General features: G+C 53.1%; 1 protein-coding gene across 1 annotated transcript in view; it reads left to right on the plus strand.

Moving 5' to 3' along the window:
• Positions 1 to 13,015, plus strand: part of LOC133762794 (uncharacterized) — a 133,064-nt gene that overhangs the window by 84,558 nt on the left and 35,491 nt on the right. The window contains exon 2 of the mRNA XM_062195730.1: positions 9,053 to 12,403. Coding sequence (XP_062051714.1) covers positions 9,053 to 12,403 — 3,351 coding nt within the window. The remainder of the gene's footprint in view (positions 1 to 9,052; positions 12,404 to 13,015) is intronic.

The raw sequence follows: 13,015 nt of genomic DNA on the forward strand, positions 1-13,015 counted from the left end.
CACAGAGAGAGAAACAGAGTTCTTCTATGGCAGCTTTTGTAGGCTGATGTGGAAGTAAGACAAAGAAAAGAGATTTGATTGGTCAGAATGGAAAGTTCTGGCTGGCACCAAAGCTCACTTGGCTAATCCTCTGCCTGCGGCGCCGGCACCCCGGGTTCTAGTCCCGGTTGGGGCGATGGATTCTGTCCCAGTTGCTCCTCTTCCAGTCCAGCTCTCTGCTGTGGCCTGGAGTGCAGTGGAGGATGGCCCAAGTGCTTGGGCCCTGCACCCGCATGGGAGACCAGGAGGAAGCACCTGGCTCCTGGCTTTGAATCAGCGCAGCGCCAGCCGTGGCAGCCATTTGGGGGGTGATCCAACGGAGGGAAGACCTTTCTCTATCTCTATCTCTCTCTCTCTCTCTGCCTAACTCTGCCTGTCAAAAAAAAAAAAAAGAAGTCAGTGGATAGATGTGTAATGAAAAGCAAAGTAATGCATAGAGAGTATGCCAGAGTGTCATTGGAAGGCAGAGCTCTGTACTCTTTGATCTCTAATTCCAATTCTTTATATATATATATATATATATATATATACACATAAATATATATATAAATGGAAAGTTCTGATGGGCAAAGTCTCTATTTAGAAGTTAGTTGACTGGGCGTGGGAAGGGATACAGAGGGAGAGTATTTGGCCTACTGGTTAAGGTACCTGGGCCCCATATGGAAGTGCCTGGGTTTCAGTGTTGACCCCAGCTTCCTGTTAATTCAGACCCTGAGAGGCAGCAGGTGATGGCTCAAGTCATTGGGTTCCTGCCACCCATGCAGGGAACTGGACTGAATTCTTGGCTCCCACCTTTGATCTTGGCTCCACTCATGACCACTGTGGGCATTTGCAGGGAGTGAACCAGTGGATGAGAGTGAACTCTCTCATTCTCTCTCTTTCTCTGAGTCTGTATCTCTGTCTTTCAAATAAGCAGAATTTAAACATTTCCTAAGATATAGGAAATGTTCTTTAAAAAGAAGTTGACAGTTGCTGATCGGTAAAGATCCCAGTTTCACTTTATTGTTTACATTGGGCTGGTTGCTCAGGCAGGAACTTAATGCACTGGAGCCACCCCAGTCTCATGGTGTCCCAATTAAAAATTTTTCACAATACAGAATGCTTGCAAGATCACAGGCACAGTAAAACTGACCTGAGTCGGAGACTCTGAAAAAGTGCATTTCTATGGGAGCAGCAGGGGCTGCAAGTGGAGATGTGTGTGCTTTGGTGGTCATCCTGTGTGCGGGATGGTAAAGGACTCTGCCCTTGGAGCTGGGTGGGAGATGAGAGCAGAGTGAGAGCCAGGGCAGGGGCAAATGCATGTGGCTTTGGACTTCACCCTGACGACCCAGGGGGATGGGTATTGCACTTGGAGCACAGAAGGGATGCACTCAGTTTTAGGTTTGTTTTAGAAGCTCGCGGACAGACGGCAGTGTGAACAAGGCTTAGAGGACATAAAGGAGAAGAGGGAAGTCAACCAAGCACCCCCAGAATGATCTCGGTACTGAAAGCAGCGACAGCCAGACCATGACAAGAGCAGAATGGCAAGAACCTCTGCTGGTAGAACCACTTCCTGAAAAGCCCCCTCAACAAAACACCTAGAAAAAAAGTGTACCATTCCTTTATGCATTTCCTCTTAAAATCACCTATAATTGAATTCACCAAAAAAAAAAAAAAAAAAAAAAGAAAGAAAAAGAAAAGAAAAGGAAGAAAGGGGCACTAAAAAAGTATAAAATACAGCGCTAGAAAGAAACCTTAATAGATCAATGATCACGATGGATGCTCATGAGGTGAATTCTCTGGTTAAAGGTGCTTGAGGGGGCGAGCAGTTGCCCAGTGCCATATCCGTGTGCCTGGGTTTGTACCCTGGCTCTGCTCCAACTCCAGCTTCCTATCGTGCACCGGGGAAGCACGTGGTTGTGTCCCTGAATTAGGTTTGCACTTCTCAGGCCCTGCTTCTGCAAGCATCTGGGGAGTGAACCAACAGATGGGCTCCCTCTCTCTCAAATAGATGAATACTTTTTTAGAAAAGTGATTGACAGACTGAATTTTCTATTTGTTGGTTATGAAAAACTTTCTTGAGGAAAACAGAAAGATTGGAAACTAAAGAACAGAAAGAGATAAAGAAGCTGACTACTAACCTACAGAAAGCTAGTGAAGGCATATTAATACCATACACGATAGCTTTTATAATAAAAGTCTTTAATAGGGATAAATAGAGTAAAAACCATTTATAATGAAGTATTTAATAGGGATAAATACGGTAAAACCCTTTTTTACCTCTAATAACAAAAGAGCCGCCCACCAGGAAGATGTAACCATTCTACACTTGTTTATGCACCCGTTAACACAATGCTGAAATATGTACATCAATGGAGGCAGAATTAAAGAGGAAATTGACAAAACCATAACAGGTGATTCCAACAGCAGAAAAAAATGAGTGAGATTACTGAGGGCTTCAATACAGTCAACAAGCTTGATCCAGTGACCACTCGTCAAACACTGCACTGGCGTCTTAAGATCGCATATTCCTTTCAAACACTCGTGGGGCACTTTTGAGCTGGGACCCTGTAGAAAGCCCCATAAAGCCAGTTCCAGTGAATTTCAAAACATCAGTATCATACATACTGACTACAGTGTGATTAAAGACAAATCAGAAATAAGCAGAGAACTAAAACGTACTCTTAATAAACCATGGGTCAAAGAAAAAAATCATATTGAGAATTTTTAAAAATTAGACTTGCTGGGGCTGGCGCCATGGCTCACTTGGTTAATCCTCCACCTTGCGGCACCGGCATCCCATATGGGCACCGGGTTCTAGTTCCATTTGCTCCTCTTCCAGTCCATCTCTCTGCTGTGGCCTGGGAAGGCAGTGGAGGATGGCCCAAGTGCTTGGGCCCCTGTACCTGCATGGGCCCAAGTGCTTGGGCCCCTGCACCCGCATGGGAGACCAGGAGGAAGCACCTGGCTCCTGGCTTCGGATCGGCGTAGTTCCGGCCATGGTGGCCATTTGGGGGGGGTGAACCAATGGAGGGAAGACCTTTCCCTCTGTTTCTCTCACTGTCTAACTCTTACTGTCAAATAAAAAAAAAATTAGACTTGTTGAGATAATGAAAAGACTGCACATTAAAACTTGCAGCATGCATCAGGAGTTAAGTTTAAAGAGATATTATATCCTCCAAAACTCAATTTTTGTTTTTATTTTTTTTTAAAGATTTATTTATTTTATTTGAAAGTCAGAGTTACACATAGAGAGGAAAGGCAGGGAGAGAGGTCTTCCATCCTATGGTTTACTCCCCAGATGGCCACAACAGCCAGAGCTGTGCCAATCCGAAGCCAGGAGCCAGGAGCTTCTTCTGGGTCTCCCATGCGGGTGCAGGGGCCCAAAGACTTGGACCATCTTCTACTGCTTTCCCAGGCCATAGCAGAGAGCTGGATTGGAAGTGGAGCAGCCGGGTCTCAAACTGGTGCCCATATGGGATGCCGGCGCTTCAGGCCAGGGTATTAACACGCTGCACCACAGCGCTGGCCCCTCACTATTTGTTTTTAAAGAGCGACTGGGAGATGAGGAAGTGGAGATTGAATGTAAACTGTGCTGCTGACAATTTGAGAAGGGGAGAGGAGAGATAGGGTGGAGTGGAGGTGGGGGTTGGTTAGGGCCCTATGGGAGGGAGATATATTCCTAGCCACAGCCAGGGAGGGAGGGAGTGGGATGCTGCAGCCTCCTGGACACACTTATCATCAGTTCACCGAGCTCTGAAATAATTCACTGGGGCTCCCTTTCTTACAGGAGAAAAGGCCAAACCTCTTGCCCTTGTGTTTGAAACCTGGCAACTCATACATTCATAGAAATAAGACCATTAGAAAGTGTCAGGCCTGCGACAGCATGGAAAGAACTTACTTGCTTAAAAACATTCAAATCGCTGGCGCCGCGGCTCAATAGGCTAATCCTCCGCCTGCGGCGCCGGCACACCGGGTTCTAGTCCCGGTTGGGGCACCGATCCTGTCCCGGTTGCCCCTCTTCCAGGCCAGCTCTCTGCTGTGGCCAGGGAGTGCAGTGGAGGATGGCCCAAGTGCTTGGGCCCTGCACCCCATGGGAGACCAGGATAAACACCTGGCTCCTGCCATCGGATCAGCGCGGTGCGCCGGCCGCAGCGCGCTACCGCGGCGGCCATTGGAGGGTGAACCAACGGCAAAAGGAAGACCTTTCTCTCTGTCTCTGTCTCTCACTGTCCACTCTGCCTGTCAAAAATAAAAATTAAAAAAAAAAAAAAACATTCAAAATGAGCCACACCCCACCTCTGAGCCTTAACAGGAAGAACATTTTTGCCTCCACATTCAAGGAGAAAGTGTAGCTATCCCTCAGCATCCACACGGGGCTGGTCCCAGGATCCCTCCCTCTGGCCCCAGGCACCAAAGTCCACCGATGCTCAAATCTTATACTAAATGGCCTGGTTTTTGCATAGACCCTACATACATTCTTCTGAATACTTTAAATTATCTCTAGATTGTTTATAATATATAATTCAATGTAAATGCTATGTGTATAGTTGTTATACTACACTATTTAGGAAATAGTGAAAAAAAAAAAACCTGTACGTGTTCAGTATAGATGCAATTTTTTAAAGATTTATTTATTTATTTCAAAGTCAGAGTTACATACAGAGAGAAAGAAAGGCAGATATATATATAGAGAGAGAGGAGGGGGGGAGGAAGAGAGGTCTTCCATCCGCTGGTTCACTCCCCAACTGGCTGCAACGACCGGAGCTGTGCTGATTCGAAGCCAGGACCCAGGAGCTTCTTCTGGGTCTCCCACATGGGTGCAGGGGCCCAAGGACTTGGGCCATCTTCTACTGCTTTCCCAGGCCATAGCAGAGAGCCGGATTGAAAAGTAGAGCAGCTGGGACTCAAACTGGCGCCCATATGGGATGCCAGCACTGCAAGTGGCAGCTTTACCCGCTATGCCACAGCGCCGGCCCCAAGATGCCATTTTAAAAAAAAAAATTATTTAGAAAGTTAAAGTTACAGGGGCCGGCTCCGTGGCTCTCTTGGTTAGTCCTTCGCCTGCAGCGCTGGCATCCCATATGGGCGCCGGTTCTGGTCCCGGTTGCTCCTCTTCCAGTCCAGCTCTCTGCTGTGGCTTGGGAGGGCAGTGGAGGATGGCCCGGGTGCTTGGGCCCCTGCACCTACATAGGAGACAGGGAGGAAGCACCTGGCTCCTGGCCTCAGATCAGCGTAGCACCAGCCATGGCAGCCATTTGGGGAGTGAACCAACAGAGGGAGGACCTTTGTCTCTCTCTCTCTCTCACTGTCTACAACTCTACCTGTCAGATAGAAAAAAAAAAAGTCAAAGTTACAGACAGAAGGTGTTGGGAAAAATTGAGAGAGAGAGAGAGAGAGAGAGAGAGCGAGCGAGTCTTCCATCCACTGGTTTATTCCCCAGATGATCACAATGGCCAGTGCTGGGCCAGGCCAAATCCAGGAGCCAGGAGCTTCATCTGGATCTCCCAAGTGGGTGGCAGGGGCCCAGGCACTTGGCCCATCCTCTGCTGCAAAATTTTCCTAGGCCATTAGCAGTTGCTAGATCAGAAATGGAGCAGCCAGGACACAAACTGGAGCCCATATGGGATGCTGGCATTGCAGGCAGTGGCTTTTTGCTGTATCACAACGCTGGTCCCAGATGCATTTATTTTTTCTGAATATTTTTGATCTACAGGTGGTTGAATTCTCAGTTCCAGAACACATGCATGCAGAGGGCCACGTGTATTCTTTCTTCATAAGACTAAAACCTAATATTCATCTCAATCAAATGCTTTTTTAGGGGTGGGCATTTATCCTAGAAGATGCCAGTTAAGATGCCTGCATGCCATATCAAAGCACCTGTGTTCAACATCCGGTTCTGAGGATTGGCGTGGTAGCACAGTGGATTAAGTCTCCACTTGAAATATCTGTATCCCATGTGGGAGTACTGGTTCGAGTTCCAGCTGCTCCACTTCCAATCCAGCTCCTTGCTGAATCACCTGGGAAGGCAGCAGAACATGGCCCAAGTACCTGGGCACCTGCCACCCATGTAGGGGACCAAGATGGAGTTCCTGCCTCCAGGCTTCAGCCTAACCCAGAGCCGGCCATTGCAGCCATTTGGCGAGTGAACCAGCAAATGGAAACCTTTCCCTGTCTCTGTCTATCCCTCTCTCTATTGCTCTACCTTCAAATAATAAATAAATCTTTTTTTAAAAAAATACTCAGCTCTGGCTCATGACCGAAGCTTCATACTAATGCAGACCTCTGGGCACTGACGGCTCAAATAACTGGGTTTCTGTCACCCAGGGATCCCATTCCTGGCTTCAGCCTGGCCATCCACTGCTGGCATCCAGGGAATGAACTCGTGAATGGGGGAGCTCGCTCACTCTCTCTTTCTCTCTCTCTCCAATAAATAAAATGATTTTTTCAAGTACTCTTCATATTTTGGTATTTGCACACCTCAACAAATATTAAACCTGCTATTCCAGTGCTCTTGCATAGACCACAATAGTTTTGCAAACTGGAAGAGTTATCTCAGATTCTGTTTCCCCAAAGGCTTTTATTTTCTTTGAGACTGAGCCAGTCCTCTTGCCCAAATGCCTGGAACTCAAACAAAGGCTTGATCCTCCCTCAGCAAGATGCCAGCCCAGGAGGCCAGCCCTTTGGCTGCCACCTCTCCTCCCGGGGGGGGGGGGGGGGGGGCGTCCCGGGTTGTGTTGCTGAGCAGCCGCCAGTCAAGAACGAGCCTTCTGGCGTTTTGGTCACCAGTGTCCTGAAGGCTGTTGGTCATTTGGAACTTGGCACTTGGGAATTCTCTGGTCCTGCAGCCTAAGAGCTGTGATGCTGGATAAGTCAGGAAAAGTGATGTCAAACTCTGGCCAACACTGAAAGGGTTGCTCCGATGCCCCGCAGTTCAGCTCTTGGAGCAGTAACTGGGTTGCTAGGGAGCTCCCGGTGCAGGCAGGAGCCGCTTAGCAGGACCTCGGGGATGGGCCTGCGGTTGGCCTTCCCCACGCACTGCTGAAGCCAATGTGCGCTTGCTTGCTACACAGTTCACTGTCTTGTCAAGGCATGCTCACAGCCTCATCCTGCTCGTCCCCACTTGACATGGGAGGTGCGTGAGACCCCAGGCTGTCAGCTCTGCGTGCAACCAGGGCAATCACAGCAAGTCTGGCTGTGGACCCTGGTAGCATCCAGCATCCCAGCTTCTCTCTGCTCTTGAATGTCACCACACAGTAACTGCACAGCCCTCCTTTCCAGATGGGTTTTGAATGTGTCTTTTCCTAGCCCCAAGTCCTTCCTGCTTTGCAACAGATCTGAAACCACAGTAAATCCTTCCTGATTCTCCACCTTGCCCCTTCGTTAAGAGCCTCCCGCATCACACACTTAGGTGTTTGTCCGTTATGGAAGAGTAAATGCCCTTGGACTTTGTGAGATCTCTTCTGCCAAGTCCTGGGAAGCCATGGTTGAGGAGGCTGCTTAAGGGAACAGCTTCTATAGCAACTCTGTGTGGAGGAGCTTGGCCAGAAGTGGGGTTCACTGCTTGCCCACTGCTTGGCCTGTGGGGTTTTGGGAAGTCAGATAATCACATGTTGTACACGGTGCTAGCTCCAAGTTCAAGTCTTGGTGTGTACTGAGACATGCCACACAGGATGCATGAGGGACAGAAGGCAGACCCCAAGACATCCTGCACACTCTATCCAACTAGAACTCCAGAAAGACAAAGCTGGGGTGTGACGGGAGCGGGTGTGTAGCACAGCGGTCAAGATGCCAGCTGTGATGCCCCACATCCCACGCTGAAGGGCCTGGGTGCGATTCCTGGCTCCACTCCCAAACTCAGCTTCCTGCTATCGTGGACACTGTGTGTGACAGCTCAAACAGCTGGATCCCCACCACCCACCTGGGAGACCTGCTTGAGTTTCTGGCTCCTGGCTTCAGCCTGGCTCAGCCCTGGTTGTTACGGGTTCCTGGGAAATAAGTTAGTGGATGGGAGATCTCTCTTTCTGTCACTCTGCCTTTCAAATAAATAAAGTACATAAGTAAAGACAACTTTTTAAAAAGCAAGACTATGGGGGCCAGCATTGTGGCTCAGCAAGTGAAGCCACCACCTGCAGCACCAGCGTCCCATATAGATGCTGCTTTGTGTGCTGGCTGCTCCCCTTCTGATCCAGCTCCCTGTTAATGGCCTGGGAGAGCAGCAGAAGATGACCCAAGTGCTTGGGCCCCTGGCATTCATGTGGGAGACCCGGAAGAAGTTCCTGGCTCCTGGCTTTGGCCTGGCCCAGGCCTAGCTGTTGTGGCCATCTGGGGAGTGAAGCAGTAGATGGAAGACCTCTCTCTGTGTCTCTGTCTCTCTCTCCTCCCTCCACTGCCTCTGTAATTCTGCCTTTCAAATAAATAATGTTTTGAAAAAAAGAAGCAAAGAGAAATGTGTAACAAGGAGAAGAAAGTCTGTAAATACACAGTTCTCTACCTTTCTTCTTGTTCTCAAAGTTTTCTTGGGCATTTATAACATCCCAAAATGCATCTGCAATTTCAATCATTCTTTCGGCTTTCTTCCCTATGCCCTACCTCCCAAGCAAACCAGATTCAGAAAACACTTCTGTGTGCAAGAGTGAGTACCTGCCAGGCAACTGCATAAGAACAAACATATAAGAATTTGTTCTTTCTTGCTGAAAACATTAGCAAAGATCTGCTTTTCCCTGTGACTCATCCAACATATTTACACTTACTTAAACTGTACATGCCCACTCGTCCCAGTCCGACTTTTTAATAGGGTTGCTTTAACCAACCATGGGCTCCACCTTCTCCCTGCTGTTTGGGGTTGGCTTCCACGCTTGTTTTCTGTGTTAATGAAAGGTGGCTCTTCATACTCGCCTCCCTTCCTAGGGGCACATGGGGAGCTTAATGAGACGTTTCCGAGCCTCCCTGCTTCCGAGGAAGGCGGACGTGGTGTAAACACGCACACAGGTGCCCTGAGGCCCCTCTGACTCCCGTCTGCTTGCCCTTCCAGGCTCCAGAGCCAGGTGCACCCTCACCCGGGGAAGGTGACACTGAAGAGCTCCCCCCAGCCCCTGCAGAACCAGAGGAGCAGAGATGGAGCCGGGATGCTGACCACGACGACTTTGAGACGCTGTCCCATCAGAGTGAAAGCCGATCAGACACAAGGACCGACCTCTTTGAAAGTGCCTCCGACGCAGAGTCTCTCCTGGGTGACCTCGCTGGTGGGGTCTACTTCCCTCCAGGTGGCTGCTCGGCAGTCCCAGCAACAACACCTCCTCAGGAGCCACACTTGACCTGTGTCCCTTGGTTGGATGCAGAAGAGCTAGATTTGTCCCCTGGCTCAGGGGAAGAATCGCACAAGAATGAGCTGCCAGCCTCCGCTGCAGTTACTGGAGAAGGGGAAGTGGAACACGTCTGGGACTGCGTGACCAGCCTGGAGCGAGAGTATGTGTTGGCAAGGGCTTCCCAACACGCAAGGTGCTGCCCGCAGAATGCCAAGGACGGCAGCAATCCCCAGCCTGCACAGTGGGTGACCGCTCACGACGCCAGGGAGCTCCCTGTTGTTCCTCTGCAGAAATCCAGGTCTGAGAGCTGTCTCAGCATCCCACGGGTCTGGCCCTTGCTACTCCAGTGCTGTGAACTTGGTCAGAGCTGGCCACATATCCACAGCAGGCCTAGGGCACCAGTGCCACCTTGCAGAAGTCCACTGGACAACACAGCCCCTCTGGGGGCCAGGACAAAGAAGGGACGTGCCCCCGGCACCACAGTGGTCCCAGACTTGCTCTGGGCCCAGTCTTGCTTCGACAGCCCCTGCCAGTTTCCAGCGGGGCCATCTTGCCTCCTGCACAGCAAGTTGCACCACAGCGTTCCGGAAAACATTGGTGACGCGAGCAGGGCAGTCCCAGGGCACCGCTGCCGGCACATGAGGACACTGAGCAGGGCTCATTCCACAGCAGGGTTTCCCTTAGATTCCCCTGAGGAGCCCCTGGGCCCGAACTGTGGGGCATTTGGAGTTCATTCAAAGGAAGGGGCAGAGACAAGAGAACTAAGCACACCCAACGGCCTTTCCCCTGCGCCCACCCAGCTGGCTCACTCACTTCCCGCTTCCCCCAGGGGGCCTCCTCGCCTACAGAGCCAGTGCAAACCCAGCGGTTTCAGCTCAAGAAGGACCTCGCGGGACACGCCCTCTGCAGGTGTGCTGCAGGTAAACCAGCAGGGACAGGACTCCAGGCCGCGCCCGGTGGTGAAGCTCCGCCCAGGGGTGGTGGCCAGGCCCTCGGAGTGCAGGTCAGAACAGAGCCCAGCAAGCCGACCTGAGCAACCCCAGGGCCCTCGCCCTGCTGATGGCAGAGATACACAAAAGCACCTTCAGGGAGGAGCTATTGAGGCAGGAAGCCAAACCAGTGATGATGCATCCACGTATGCTCTCAGGGAGCAAAGAAAGCTGCCCCCCACAAGTGCCAAGTTCCCACACCACTGTAGCTGTGGCGGGACCCCCGCTTGGAAGACAGACCCGATGGGTGGCTTGGAAGTGAATGGCGGTTCAGAGACCCCCGAGAACTCCACGAAGTCAGCAGCAATAGTCACTTCCGAAGAAGCACAAGAGGCGTTGGTTCTCGACCAGCACTGCAGAAAAAATGCCTTGCATGGTCATTCTGAACTCGGAGCCCCTGACGGCAGCCCTGGGGATGAGGAAGGTGACCAGAAGCCTGCAGGGGGCGCCCAGCCCTTCGCAGCGGGGGCCTCCAGCGGCAGGTGCACGCTCTTCATTATAGCTGTGGAGCATAAAGGCCTTCAGGCCACCACGAGCAAAGCCGGGCCTGTGCCCGGAACACAGACCAGAGGCTTTACGGAGCAAAGAGAGCCATCCCCCGGCAGGACCGGCACGACCCCCTGGGGGTCTCCTGGGGACAGGAAAGCAGCACCAACGTGTAGCACGGAGGGTGAGCTGCCAGCAGGCCCCGCATTGGGGGCGGGCGATGGGGCTCTTCAGCCCGTGGCCCAAGCCACAGAGCTTGGAGCTCTGGTCCCTCAAGCCGATTCGCGGGAAACATTAGGCACAGAGGCGGCCCCGGAAGAGAACCTGCCTGGGGAGAACCAGAGCCCCAGGCCTGAGGATGCACACCTGGCCGAGGGCCCCAGGCCGCCGAGCCCCGAGCGGGACGTGGTGGACGCGGAAGAGAGCGCCGGCCTCCTAACCCACGAGGACCACGAGGCCCGCGCCCACGCGCTGCACCCGGCGGGAGTCCCCGGCCAGCTCCGCAAGGCCGCGCAGGAGCCGGGGAAACGCCTGCGATCTTCCAAGGCGACCTCCTTTAGGAAAAGCAGGCCCGGGGCCGCTGAGAGCCCGGAAGGCGCCATGTCGGCCCGCGAGGCGCTCCACGCGGAGAGTCCCTTAGGGACCGGCTGGGACCCGGCCCCTCGGGAGCACGTGGGCGACAGCGTGTCCGCAGAGCCAGGCCCAGGGTTGGCAGCAGGCGGCGAGGCGGACACCCCGAGGGAACTGGGCGGCAGGAGACCCTCCTCAGAGAGCTGCCACGCCAAGACACTCAGAACCACTGAGAAAAGGCTCAGGGCGAGGCTTGCCTTGGCTCAGAAGACCGTGTCCCATTTTTTCGAGTCCAGAGTTTCCGAGAGGGAGCGCACACGGGACCGGCCTCCAGCGCCTCTCAAGGGCGAGGACAAGCGCCGGCCGCGCCAGAGCTCCTGGCGCGTGTTTCTGAGAAGCAAAGGGCCCCCCGAGGCAGGTCTGCTTCCAGGATCAGAGCCCCCGGAGACCCCCAGCCCCTCCACCGCCAAGCCCGGAGGCCGCTGTGCTGGGCAGGCCGAGGACGCCGACGGTAGTGTGTTCGGAGACCCCTGGACGCCCCCACGCGCCCCTGCGCCTTTGGCCTCCTCTCCCGGACTCAGGAGGAAAAGCGAGCCGGCCATCAAGTGTGCCTCACCCCACAATGGCAGCAGGTGCCTGTCCTCAGGCGCCTCCCCTCGGGCCCAGCAAGCGGGGATCAACAGCAGCCTTCCCTCCAGCTCTGCCTGCTGCCTAGCTTCTGAAGACCAGGCTATGCCCTGCAGACCCATGAGCCCCAAGCCCCGGAGCCCCCGGCCGGGCGTTCAGCGAGGGGACCTGCGCTACACTGGCAGGGGCAGTGCCATCTCCATGGTTTCTCTGGGCAGCTACAACGACGTGGACAGCACCGCGGAGAACTCTGGAAGGCTCAGGTCCCCCAGGGCCCGGACAAGTCTCCTGCTTTCTCTGCAGACGCTTACTCATGACGTCCAGAACGAAGAGTGTGCGAGGGGAGCCCCGCGTAACCCCGGCCTGACTGCGGGGCCCTCGCTCCGGGACCTTCCTGGAAGTGAGGTGAGTGACCTGTGAATGGCCCCAACCCCTTTGGGCATCCCTGAAGGCACGAGGAGGAGGGAATGGGGCCGGCATTGCAGCTCAGCTCGCTTTAAGCACTACCTGCCGTGCTGGCATCCCATATGCACGCTGGTTCAAGTCCCAGCTGCTCCACTTTTGATCCAGCTCCCTGCTAATGCGCCTTGGGAAAGCAGTAGAAGGTGGCCCAAGTGCTTGGGCCCCTGCACCCACGTAGGAGACCTGAACCAATGCCCACATGGGATGCTGGATGCTGGCACTGCAGACTCCAGATACTCTGATTTCTATGTGTTGGGACCCTTGGGCCTCATCTCCAGTTATTCTGAAATGCACAAATGAGTCCTGCTGCCCTCGGAAGGAGGGAGCTTTTTAGAAATTCCAGAAGTATTCTGAGGACAGTAAAAGGAAGCTTCCCTTCTCTCCTTTAGGCAAAGTGGCATCCCTGCACCCAGCGCCACGCAGGCTTGGAAGGTGTGAGGACACAGCAGCCATGCGCGGGCCATGCCACACTCAATGCCAGGGTCCTCAGGTGCTGCCCCCTATCCCTACGTGTCCCCCTCTGGCTGGTGTTAGCGGCCCTAGGTGCTGCTCCAG

The sequence above is a fragment of the Lepus europaeus genome, chromosome 1 (assembly GCF_033115175.1).
Source record: "Lepus europaeus isolate LE1 chromosome 1, mLepTim1.pri, whole genome shotgun sequence".
Classification (NCBI taxonomy): Eukaryota; Metazoa; Chordata; class Mammalia; order Lagomorpha; family Leporidae; genus Lepus; species Lepus europaeus.